This window comes from Echeneis naucrates, chromosome 15, assembly GCF_900963305.1.
Source record: "Echeneis naucrates chromosome 15, fEcheNa1.1, whole genome shotgun sequence".
In the NCBI taxonomy this organism is placed as follows: domain Eukaryota; kingdom Metazoa; phylum Chordata; class Actinopteri; order Carangiformes; family Echeneidae; genus Echeneis; species Echeneis naucrates.
In genome coordinates, this window is record NC_042525.1 from 17,905,490 (window position 1) to 17,918,912 (window position 13,423).

The 13,423-nt window shown below is 39.2% G+C and overlaps 1 protein-coding gene across 1 annotated transcript in view; it reads right to left on the reverse strand.

Annotated features, from left to right (window-relative positions):
* The window catches only part of nrg3a (neuregulin 3a), a 357,673-nt gene that overhangs the window by 58,082 nt on the left and 286,168 nt on the right, over positions 1-13,423 (reverse strand). Inside the window, exon 3 of the mRNA XM_029521625.1 lies at positions 4,013-4,086. Coding sequence (XP_029377485.1) covers positions 4,013-4,086 — 74 coding nt within the window. The remainder of the gene's footprint in view (positions 1-4,012; positions 4,087-13,423) is intronic.

A 13,423-nucleotide genomic window follows, 5' to 3' on the forward strand; every position in this document is an offset into this window, starting at 1 on the left:
TTTACTGACAAAACAGACCGACCTCAGATGATTGGAAAGGGATTTTCTGTCAAAGGGGCCATTGGTGGAAATGCACATGAGAATAATAATTAAGAACTAATAAGAATCCTTCCATTTCTTATTGGTCACTGTGTCCCTGAGGGTGACAACACTTGGGAAACTCTCATGCTCCTCAAAGACATCACTGAGCTTGCTGTAGCACCAAGGCATACTAAAGAGACACTGCATTTCCTGGAGAGTAAGATAGAGCACAGGCGCTTGCTACAGTCAGTATTTCCAGGTTTTCGTTGAAGGCCAAAGCATTACTATGTTGAACACTACCCTCAGCTTATAAGAAAATTTGGTCCCCTGTCTGAGGTTTGGACAGTGCATTTCGAAGGAAAGCACAAGTTCTTTACAAGGGCAATTCGGCACTACTCAAAACTTCAAGACTGTTGCCATGACACTTGCTACCAAACACCAGAAAACAGTCAGTTACCATCTTGACTGTAGTTAATTTTTCAGACCATCAGTTGAGATGACAAAGGTTACCCCAATTTTGCTTGCCTCCTTCCCTGAGTGTTCAGACAGTTCTTGCTCAAAACATTACAACTTCAACGTTGGATGTGTCATCTGTCTGTGTAGATGGAATTTAGTATCATTCAGGCATGATACTCTCTGCTGGCTCATGCTCAGGTCTCCCTGAATTCGTCCAAATCAAAAAAATTGTTGCAGCTAATGCAGATATTCTCTTTTTTGCCAGAAGATGACAGCATGGTACATGGAACATTTAAGATCTTACCAACTTCACTGTAATTATGTCACTACTGTGTGTGGTCAAGTTGCCAGAGTTAAATGATGTGCTGCCATTGTCAGCGTACAGGGTACAAGGAGAACTTATGGTGACGCTGAGACGATTATTAATTGCTAAATATCTGACTATTGTTTTTCCCCAGATGGCTGTGCAACAGAAATTAACCATGAGGGTTATTGTCTCTGAGGCAGATATACGAAAAATGACAATGACCGATCGGATTGGCTTGATTGGATCAGCCAATATTTCACAATTTTTCCGATTGAAGTCTTCATTCACCAATCTGATCAATGACATTGTGAAACTGCTCCTGTTTCACCGTAACTTCACCGTGACTGCATTGTTTGCTAGTGACAATGTTGATTCAAATTTCAAAAAACTTTATTGTCCGCCCGTCACATAGTAACATAGCATACAGCTCAAAACATAAATGTCGCAAAGATGTAAAACAATCAGTCACACCGATTAAATTGAATTAAATTATTACTTTCAGTTCACTCTTTATTTTCTCTAAGGTTTTTCCTTGTAAACATCTAACTTGCATGGTTGTGTCCTCTACTTGTCTTTTTATTTCTTTCTCTTGTCAGGATGCAACTGGCAAGGACTTTTACAGTCAGACTCCAGTAGGAAGCTGAATCCATGTAGAGTAAGAATCATCCTGGAAGGGAATGTGGTGATGGATGAGCTGGCAAACCTTCCTCAGGCCTTCTGTGTCCTTTTTGGACTTATTTACGCTCTGCACCTGGATTATCCCAAGTACATGAAGAACACTTTCTACTTTGTCCAACAGGTGATGCTCAACGTCGGGAAAACTGAACTGGCACCGGAAATTCAGACACTGAAAAATCAGCTTAAAGTCTAAAATGGGGTTTCAAGTCGTTATGCTACTGCTCCAGATATCAGGTGGTTAGTTTTTAATGTTACGCCTTTAGAAAACTGTGTTGCTGTTAATTAAAATAGAGGAATACCCAGCATATTCATCCAAATTGTCTATATTTTGATGTAATTTGTTGTTTAAATCAAAAGTGCTGTTGTTAAACAGCTGAAAAAAAAAACCTTCATCGTTTATGTGAAATATGTTCTCAGCAGCTAATGATTTAAGGTTGTTGACTTTTCTGTTAATGCATGGGCCTTCCAACCTTAGTTTTGAGTGAGGCATAGCACTCCTTCACTGGACTTAGAAATACTGGCAACTATCACAGAGGGAAAGGTTGGAAACATCTGGTTATATGTTCCATGACTTTCATGTTGTAGTTTGAAGTTAAAACTTCTACAGCAAAATAAGAGAAAGGGAATGCAATTTTGTTATTTGCTTTTTTGTTGATTACAATTTATATTGCTAGTGACTTTGATTGAATCATCTTGGAATCAAGTGTCATAAACTCAATATATTAAGTCTAATTATTATACAAAAACGATTAATACTGCAAAAGATTTTAATTCAATCAATTTAGTGCAAAGAACTTATGCTATTAAGTCTAATTATTATACAAAGCAATTTATATTGCATTTTTTTTTTAGTTAAATTAAGCATTTAGTGTGTTGTACTTAAAATAGTATTTCCATTCCCATCAAGCATTTAAGTTCAATCCAATCAAGTTTTCATTACACATTACTTAATTTTTTTAAGGCAACCGGTTTCCCCAAATTTTTGAAGTAAACTCAACTTAACCGGTCTTACAGTGTAAAATAAGACACAAAGAAATATAAATATATGAAATATATTTCTTCAAAACATTTCCATATATAGCCTCATTACTCATTTTAAAGGCGCTATAATGTACAAATATAGATTTCCAGGTATTTTGTAATTATAAAGCACCTCAAGGCTCTCAATCAAAACACATGATTTCTGCTACTTTGCGATGTCACAACAAAGCAATGTCCTCTCTCAGTCATGCTCCAATCTCAGCATGCCTACAATACCAGCCAGTCTTTCAGGATTTGGTGTCTCTGAGCATTTTACTCAAATCTACCATCATAGTCACTCAGAAAACCTCTCTTCCGATTGGTGCACTGATTTGGTGATTTGGTTTTGAGCTCCAGAAAGAAGCCTGTGGGAGGAGATGTAAAACTACCCTGAGACAGGTTTTGGTTTTTGACACCAGATAAAACCACACTGAAATAAACAGTAGTATCGCAATCCACAACTGCTTCCATCTGACATTTGACAAATTATTTTAATGATGAGGATGGCTACGGTTCTTGGTTACCAATACGTTCAGGTCAGTGTGTTTGGCGTACAAACAAAGCAGTGTGTGTCACTTGAATGAACACCAATGTTGTTCTAACAAGGACAATTACCCTAATATTTGCTTGGAATTAAAAAACTAATTATGGAGACTTAATTAATTATCTGGAAAATAAAGGATATTAAGAAAGAGCAAGTGATAATGGTGATGTAGCATTTGCCACATGTAATCTACATTTAATTTATTACACTGTCTCTCTTGCAATCAAGAAGAGAATTTCATATATTCATAATTAAGAAATGTTATTTTATAATATTGCCACAAAGAAATTTAGTTTGTTAGTGGGAACGTGACACAGGCTGATTCTCTCTCTTTACATTTGTGCCCCAGTGACAAGGTTGCATTCTTCTGGAATGAGGAAATTACTATGGAATGGATAGCGAGTGGTAAGGTAAAAAGTTATGGCAATGTGTGCTCTTCTCTCAGCTCTATGGCATTGAGAGAAGAGATATGGGAGAGGTGACATTAGCCTGTCACCTTTGTGCTGAGCTGTTGTGTATATTTTCACTGTGTGGAGCAATGCAGCAGTGTTTTTTTCCATTGTCATCCCACCGGCCTGCTGGGTTTCTTATCAGGGACTGAAGCCAACTGGTGATGCGAGGTGAACATGGTTTATTCTAACTACAACCATCCAGCTGGTCAGACCAAAACCCAGGAACAATCTGACTTCTGGAGTCTGGCATAGAAACACATTGTTCGAAGGAAACCTGTCTTTGGGACACTGCGATAGTTTCTCAAAGCTATATGACAGGACAGATTTACACCGTGTGGTTTGAGCGCTCTGGTAAGATTCAGAATCAGAGATCCTTCATTAATTCCCGGAGAGAAATTATGCTGTTTGATCAGAATGAGAGGTTATATGACCATGTCCCTTTTCCTATTGCTTAAATTACATATTTTCCATATTTGACTTCCTGGCCTTTTGAATTCGATACACAGGAATACCAAAATGAATTTGGAAACTCACTTGGGTCAGATAGGATGGAGTCAGTCTTGGGCAGAAACTGGTCACAGCGGATTCCCTGGTAGCCTTCTCGACACCTAGTGAAATAAAAAATAAAGGGAAATGAATAATCAGTCAGTGCTGTGCATAAACTGCATCCTTGTTGCTTTGACATAAATGTAGATAAGGTTCAGTTCTCATAGAGGCAAGCCATGTTGCCAAAAAGCGCAAAGTAAGGTGTACTGACAGGAAGACATTATTAGTAAGGCAATCTTCTGGGCCCGAAACCAGCAATTTCCTTGACGCAGACCAAGAACTGGGGCTGCAGCAGAAAGGAAACATCCGATCCCCACTAACTGATGCCATATACGCATCCTATGTGTGAGCTTAGTTTAGTTCCATGTTTCCTGTTTGGTCATAGGGAGTCTTCAAAGAAAAGAAGAACTGCATTCCTTGTTTTCCAGATATTCCTAAAACCTTCTATTAAATTCGATTGGCGCATTAGCGAGACAGCTAGTCAGGCAATGATCATTAAGCAGCTAATGAATTTGGAAATGAGCTTGGGCCATTCTTCAAAAGTGTCCCAGGCAAAGTCTATGCATTGCAAAGATGTGTTTTTAATTAGCTCCAAAGCCATAAATATACCCTTATCAACATATGTATAAATGTAACTGTGTCACACAGTGCGTAGAACTGGCATGGGGGTTAAACTGCTAGCATGCTGTGCAAAGCCTAATTGGGCACCTCAGTTGATTTGGTTATCCATCTCTGCCTCTGGCCATTTATACCCCGCCGGCTCTTCTGTTTCACTCTGACACCTCTTGAGGAAAAAGTGTTATACGTGCAAATAAAATGCAAACTTCAGCAACATAAGTAACAACTGACCCCGCCATATCAACTCAATCTATCACTTGGCCACCCTCTCAACTATTCTGTTTGAGTAAGTCTCAATTTTCTCATCTACTCAACCTGCATCCCAATTCCTCCTCTGTTTACCCCTGTGACTTTATTTCAAGATCATTCCTAGAATTAATTTGGATCTGATCTGACAAGCTGACAGTAGAGCAAATATACATATCCCAATGGCCCCCTTTTTTTTTTTTTGGAAACCTCCAACCAACATCTATGTCCACCCAGACAAAACACTGTGCATAGAGATCAAGTTTGCAAGGCAATGTAGTGTGACACATCAAAGAGCTTTCTCAGTGCAGCATGATAACGGCTGCACTCCTGTTTGTCTTTCATCTACAGTGAGTGATTTTCAATTATTAAATGAGCTGCAGTAGGCGGGGATAGATGCACTCGAGTGTGGAGGCCACTGCCATGCATAAAGAGCATCTTTATCTTCACTGCAGGGAGGGAAAGGTGGTGAGGCATACGGTGAGAGGAGAGTCTGTGACACTAGAGATTCCAAATAGCAAATATAAAAATTGCAACAGAAACAAATCCTAACTACCTTTACAAATCCTATCTCATTTCTATTTAGGTCACAGGTTTCCAACTCTGACAAAATAGGTGACTTTAGTTCATCATTACTTTAATTGGTGCTGTATAGAAACAATACACCATCCACTTCTGCTCAAAAACTGGTTTCCATAGTAACCCATTAATGTATATATTTTATGTATGGCAAGCAGTTACGTGTTTCTTTAATGATTTGTATGAGGGTTAGGTCCAGTTGCATTTGTCACACAGCGTCACGTCGATGCGCCATTGAGAAGGCTGCAACAATCTCATCACCTGTCAAGGTGTCGGCGCTGCTGATGCTGCTCCAAGTTTGTTGTTCTCAGCTTTTACAGTCACAATGCGTGACGCCAAAATTTTGATGTGTGGGGGCAGGAAAACAAAACAAAACGAGCAAACAAACAAACAGTCTCACTTGAAACACACAGTTTGAGTTCAACGATGTTCAGACTTCAGCTTTCTCATCAGATGCGTTCATTCTCGATGGAAGTCTGAGACTTTGGCGCTGTCAATTATAAACACACTCAGTTCTACATGAGCTGTCATTTAACACTGCTCCATGACACTGTGACCCTAAACTGACTAAACTTTGAAAGGAGGCAACCTTTGTGGTGCCAAGTAGAGGTAAGGAAGATAATTAAAGTAGAGGATTAATATGTTGACAGGGAGTGCTCATTAAGGGGGTGGTAGAAGTGAGAAGACGTGCACAGCAGGGATTACATTTAATAGTGCTAGGTTAAAAAAGAAAACTTTGGAGGGGAGCACAATAGAACACACAATATTGTTTAGCCTCTGTATTGAGTGGTCATGCGCTCTACAAAAACAAATGTACCTTTCTTTATCATACCTACCCCTCTAAAATATATGAAGTTACTGTAGCCTCAAAACATTGCTTTTCATGTGCCTGTGCTGTTCCCAGCAGAGATCATAGATCTAAATAGGACCTCACAGAGATGAATAAAAGACAGTTGGAGATCGAGCTAAAGAAACTTGCATGTCTCCTAATTAGCACTGCATTCATTTAAAAAGAAAGAAAAGAGAAAAAAAAAAAAAACAGTTGAAGTTGCATGTGCATGCATGTTTACGAATCTCTCACAAAATTACAAAGCAGCACAGAGCTATATATATATATATATATATATATATATATATATATATATATATATATATATATATATATATATATATCCAGAGGAATTTCTGTAAAAGGAAGTGTGAAAAAGACTTCTGCTGGTGTACAAACATACACAAGCATATGGATAACAGAAGGTTTAGTGAAACAGTGCATTCCATTGAAGCAGATGAAAAGTGCCTCATATATGTGGAAAACATAGTTGCAGTCCATGAAACATTCACATCTACGGTCTTTGGAGATGTCATACTGAAACTGGAGCAGAAATGCATCACCAACTTCTCAAAGACAACAAACTTGGTAATTTATTTTGATTCAGCTTTGCCCAGTAGTTATGATTCTTGCTAACAAAGCTGAGTGAAAGTTTAGTCACTCTATCACCTCGCCTTTTAAGTCACAAGCACCATTTCCAACTTCAGCAGCTCAATCTTGTGTTTATCCAAAGTGACATGCTGAAATTCGGTCAATCACTTGTAAGCATCCAATTTCACAAGTGCTCTTTCCCTCTGCTGCCATTCAGCTGTCATTTCAGTAGACGAATTTATGACCCACTATAATCCTTGCACAACTGTGGGTGCCTGACCAACTCCAATAAAATCATTCTATCAGAAGTTGCCTCGTCCACTGTTGTGTTCGAGTCTCTGACCTCCTTCACCGTCACAGCCTGCGTCTAGGCTCTGGGGGAAACTTTCTTAAAACTGGGAGGACCTTACTCATATGGACTGATCCCCTATGTTGAGCTTTAGCCTCAGCAAAATGTGAACAAGTGTGTTATTTAGGAATTTTGTACAGCTGTCAATAAGGAAGACATTAGCAATAAGACCAAACTGTCTTTGATTCGGGCTCAAAACATGTTTAATTCGGGATTTGGTTTGCTTCGCCATCAGTCCGAAATTCTTGTCTCTGAAAGGAATAAAAACAGTAATGTGCCATGGTTTATAAAACTGAGAACAAATCTGGAGGTAAAGGTTTTCTCTGTGAGCAGCTCCGGTTGCTTCTGCTCACAGGTGCCTCAGGAGTTTGTCCTGCAGACGAAGGATTTTCACTGTCTATGGGCTTCAGGCTGAATTATATATGATACAATCTCCAACTTTAAAAACACAGTTGGAATATCTGATTCAAACTTCTCCAAACGGTCAAGGTCAAGACCAGATAAAAAGAATTACCAGTCAAAAATCATTGTGTCAATCAATGCTTTAAATGTCTGCACAGAGCTTCGGTGTGTCCTGCATATTTTGCTGTACAACTGTGTTTTTCACAAAATTTGTGCAATCCAGAGAAGCTAGAAACTGGCGAATGAAGATATATTTATGATTTGTTCTTCTGTTGTTCAATCTTCAATTGTTATACTGCTCTTTGTGGGTTTATACAAGACAGAAAACATTCGTCATGTCCACTGATCCACCCACTTAGATACTAAAGAGGTGATACAAATAAAATAATGAGGTCATTTACGCTGTCGAATATCGGAAGAATTATGAGACACCAGCCCAACTGCTTCTTTCTCCTTGGCAGAGTGGCCCCTTAGACCAGTTTAATATGGGGCAGCCACACAGCAGCTTGCGCCTCAATGGTCTATTAAAACAAAATATGCCACAATTCTGTAGTCGGACTTTGACAGGTTGGTTCAATGATCTTAACATTTTCTAAGCATGGGGTTTGCTTTTGGACAAAATGGCTGGTACACTTCCAGTACACTAGCCAACAAATAAAAATAGATGGCAGTTGAGAAGTGCACTTTCTGTAATGTGATGTGATGTTGTCTGACCTGACAACAGTCCCCAGTGAGGATTTAACAAGGACAAAAATAACCAAGACAACTACATCATTTTGAAATTAATTGGTTTCCCAGTGGTACTTAAGTACATTACTCAAGGTCACAGGCTTGACTCTTTTCTTGGCTTGAATCATAGGTGTTAATATCTGAAGAATATATATTGGTTGGTTTAAGAGAAAAACAAAACATCTCATTGTCGTGAAAACAGGTCAGTCAATCAAAAGGCAAATGCTCAAAATATGGGACTTTGTAGGTAAGTGTACTTGCTTATACTTGTACTTAAGTATACTTACTTTCATGAAGTATGAATCAATTTTTCAGATGAGGTCAGATCATTCACTCAACATGCAGGCTCAATATGACTGATATGGCTGCAATGAAATTCACTGTACTGATTCCTTTAGAGACAAGTATGCATGGCTCTCTGCTAAGAGATTCACATGGGCTTTGTGAATGAGCCTGGGAATTTCCATTTCCATTGAGGAGTCATTTAACCAACTATAGACAGCTCATTTGACACTAAGTTGTTTTTATATATATGCGAGTTGCATAATGTGTAAAATCCTAATGTAATCCCATATGTCCGCTCGGCTTTAACAGCAACTTGCTGCTCGGAGGTTTGTTTAATCAGACCTGCAGACAACCAAATACGATTGACAGCCCAGACTTCAAAGGACGCCTGAGATGATTGCTTTTCTCATTTAATTACATTGCATATCACTCACCCTTATGTGTTTCCATTCATTCTTTGCTTTCTTGATGGGACCAAAAATTTAAATTAAAATCTAGCCTCAGAGTGTATCAAGGGAAGTCTTTCTCCCAGAAAATTGATTGAAATGTATTTGGGGCACTGTCTCAACTTTAAAGAGGCAGGCAGGGTGTGAGTCATATGCGTTATTGCATGTGTTGTGCATTTATTTGCATGTACATTGATTATTTGTGTGCGTATCTCAGAAAACAGGTTCACTTAGACAAGCTTCATGGGGCACATCATGTGTATGTATTCTGAATGATGACAACCCCTGTGAATGTTACAAATCTTCAATAAGACAGCATAGTCGCATAGTGGTTATCCCTGTTTAACCACAATAAGAAAGTCATGGTTTCAGTTCCTGGCCTGGGGCCTTTCATGCTCTCTCCGTGCCTGCGTGGGATTCCTCCCACTGTCCACAGGCATCACGTTTGGGTTAACTGGTGACTGTAAATTATCTGTAGGTCTGAGTGTGAGTGGTTGTTGGTCTCTGTCTATCTCTGTGTGTTGGCCCTGTGATGGACAAGTGGCTTGTCCAGGGTGAACCCACCCTCACCAAATGTGAGCTGGGATTGGCTCCAGCACCCCGTGCAGTTATTTCAAGGTGGATTTTATGCCTTTGTTCATTAGCTGAATGCAGAGAAAAAACTGTAAAGGAGTGAAGAAGGAGATGAGAGATGTCTTGCCACAAAGGTCCCTGACCAGCCAAGAACAAGGATGCATTCACGGTCGGAGCATTACCCCCTAGGCCATATTAGGGCACCCAGACAAGACTGGTTTGTAGGAGAAGTAGATGGAAGTGATTAAACCTGCCAGATTAATCCTGCTTGTTGCATTTAACAAGTCACTTTCAATGTCTTATCGGTTGTGAGTATTCACTGGATTTCAACAATAGCTAAAATCCACCTTTGGAGAAACCAGCTACAACACTCCCATTATCCGAATGTATTCTGCTCCGAATGTTTTTATCACGCATCCTGCGACCTCAATTCCCCTCTTCTTTTCTGCTCCTCCACCTCCCACTTTATATTCAACTTCACTAAAGCAAAGCCAAAACAGGAAACTTATCGACTGCTGGTAGAGGCCAGAAGACAACATTTAGCATCACAACAAAAATACATAGAGCTCTCGATATGTGAGCACATCTTGTGCAGTACTTGGATTATTATTTTGTCAGGGTCATTTGGATTTCTATGGGTGAGTGAAGGAGTGAAGAAGGCCTTTATTGGAAATACTCCACTGGGCTGATTTTCAAAAGAAAGGTTAAACACTGGCAATCATTACTTATAAGCTAACTGGGCAGCATACTGTGCTGTTTGTGCTGTATTGTAACTGCATTCTAACGCAATTCTAATTTAATTTCTGACCTCTACAAGATTACATCAAAGTAGTGTTTTGAGTAAATTTGAAACTTCAAGGGGAAGAACATGCCCTTGAATCAGCAATTTCAAAATCAGTCAATTTAGATCTAAGGGCACTATGAAAGCTCCTACGAAGATCAAACTCTGAGTAAGTCAGTGAGAAATCCAACAATTTAAAGCTTCCTGCCATCAACTATAACTCCACGTACCCATTGCCTTGAACACTTTTGTTCTTTTCTCTCTGGACGTTTCCAGTTGTCAAGTGCAACTGACTGACTGAGTGTCTCTTGTTTTTAAATAAAACATGCCTCCTCCTCCTGAATGTTGCAGTGCATGCCATGGCGTTTGAATATGTGCCCCCATCCTCCAGCTCACCATGAGCACGAAACCCTTTCAGCAGAGGCAGGAAGTTTCTTAATAATTCAGAGATCCACCTGTATAGTGGTCCCAGAATTAAAAAAAAAAAACAAAAAAAAAAAAAACCTGAAAATAAATCACTCCCTATCATGCATCTCTATATTCCATTCTTCTCTAAGTACTCACCTTTTACCTCAGCTTTACCTCCATCTATTTCCATATTTCCTGCTATATGTAAACCGAAGAAGGGATTGCAGAAGATTACATGCTGTATGATACAGAATTGTCACCTGAAGTCCTGTTACGACTGGCAGCTAAAACTGGATTTGTCCAAGACATCAGTCTTGTGCTACATTAACAGACAGACAACAAACATAAGAAGAAACTTTTGTCCTCACCAGAAAATAACACCATTAGTCATTTGTAAAACAGTCCAGGTGGTTTATCCTCTCATAACAAATGTTTCTTTTTTAGGTTAATTGAGTAATTACTGACAACAGGAATTGTTGTGACTTTTGTCAAAACAATTTATGCTGATGTTCACAAGCCAACATGCGTCATTAGCGGAAGAGAAAAACTACATGTATTTTGGGACGGATAGATGCACTTCAGCAGGACACCAGTTTGTATCCCATTTTTTCTCAGTATGATTGTTGATGTTGTTCCTGAGCTTAAAGGGGTACTTTCTTTTTAACCCATGGTATGTTTTGAGTATCATGAAAAGTTCTTCTGAAAGGTTTGTAGCTTGAGCCTCCATCAAGGGCAAAAGATGGGATCCGCTTGAATTCACAAAAGTTAAACCGGATTAAAGGCATGACAGAGTAACTTCAGATACTACACATGCGGCCGATATTCACTCCTCCTTAAAAATCAAACTCTAAGTTGAGCCTTTGAGACGATATATAGAAGCTATGTCAAAACTGTATCTCTCGCAACTTGCATTTGAAGACAAATGAAATATGGTGATCAGACGGTCTGTGAGCTTAGACTCCTTGAAATGCTGTTGAAAATCATTACTCTCTGTTCCTGGACAATAAATGAGCTTTCATTGCTCGACCATCCCGCTATTCATTGTGTTCTGATTATGAAGCTATTATAGCAGCAAACTATAGAAACAGTGAGCCTGAGGATAACACACACACTGATTGAGTTTCAGCTCAGTTAAATAGTGAACAGCACAACTGTTTTTTTATATTACATTGTGGCCTTTTCAGTCCACAATGCCTTCAACAGACCACTCATTCATCGGCTGCATTATCCCAAGTCTGTCTCCCCTGATTCGGGACATAGCTAGAGTGCAACTCAAAATCTAACTGCCACCTTTCCAAACCTTAAAACAAGGCAAAATTGATGCATCTATTCTCACCAACAGCCAAGGCCATTCCCTGACTAAAAGAGAGAGCACTGAACAAATGAAAACAAAAGGTTCTGTATTTATGCACTGCTCTCGTCTCCAGCTCATTAGAAGTCACCTAGAACTATCTGATACTGTAGGAGACTATCATGTCACACTCCACAAATACATTGCTATGTCTTGATCTTGATAGCAGCTAGAAATACCATTAACAGTGAGATAACGCTTCATATCTAAAATCTTATCTCTTTTTAATTCTGACCCCTCTCTAGTGCTCTCACTGTCTTTGGCTTCCTCTCCTTATGCATATTAACACTTTATGACTTATCTCTGTGCTTAATAATTCCCTCCCTCTTCGCCACTTTGATTAGTTTGTTCGTTCCATCCACAATGGGATTCAGGGGGGAATCTCTTCATCGCATCTGAATGTTAAGGGGGGTACTGAGGCACTTAGATCGATGAAATTATCCGCTATCTCTGTTGGTGACAGCAGCTTTTTTTCCTTTTTTTTAACTCCCTCTTCTCAGCTACAAGAACACAATTTCCAGTATATAGCGATATACATACATAAAACCTCAAGGGAGGTTAATAGTGTCCTTCTCCATTCGATCTTCTCACAGTTTTAAGAATTTAAGAATTTTCATTAGAAACAAAAGGAAAACATGTTAATCTCTGCACTCACATACTATGGCTGCTTATAGACAATTCAAATCCAACCAAAGCTCTGCTAATGATAATGTTTTTCATGCCTTTTTTTGGAGTACCTTGAATGACTGACAGAAACCCCTGACCTCAATGCTGTTTGTATACATACTGTGAAAATCTTTGTAGCAACTGGGTTGAAAAATATTGTATAAGGGTGGAAGAACTGGTAATGATCATTAAGAGCTAGTGAGGACAGGTTGTGTTACACATTCAAAAATCTAGCCAACGAATCCAAGAAATAAAGTATGTTTACATGACTTTGCTACAACTGATAACTTTGATGAGAGAAGATTGGGATCATTAATGATGAGCTTTTCCACTCAGTGTTAGTTGTTTTCCGCTGCTGTGCCCTCTGGCAGCTAAAACAAAAAGAGCCGTGGACCTGTTTAAATGAGGTACCACGGGGTGTCAGCTTTATTACTTCCCAATTTCAGAAAATATACCAAAAAACACCAAATGCCAGGGAGAAGATTTATACAGGAGAGTGTGGAGTCTTGTTGAAGAACAATGTTCTCGTGAAAGCTTTGACCTTTG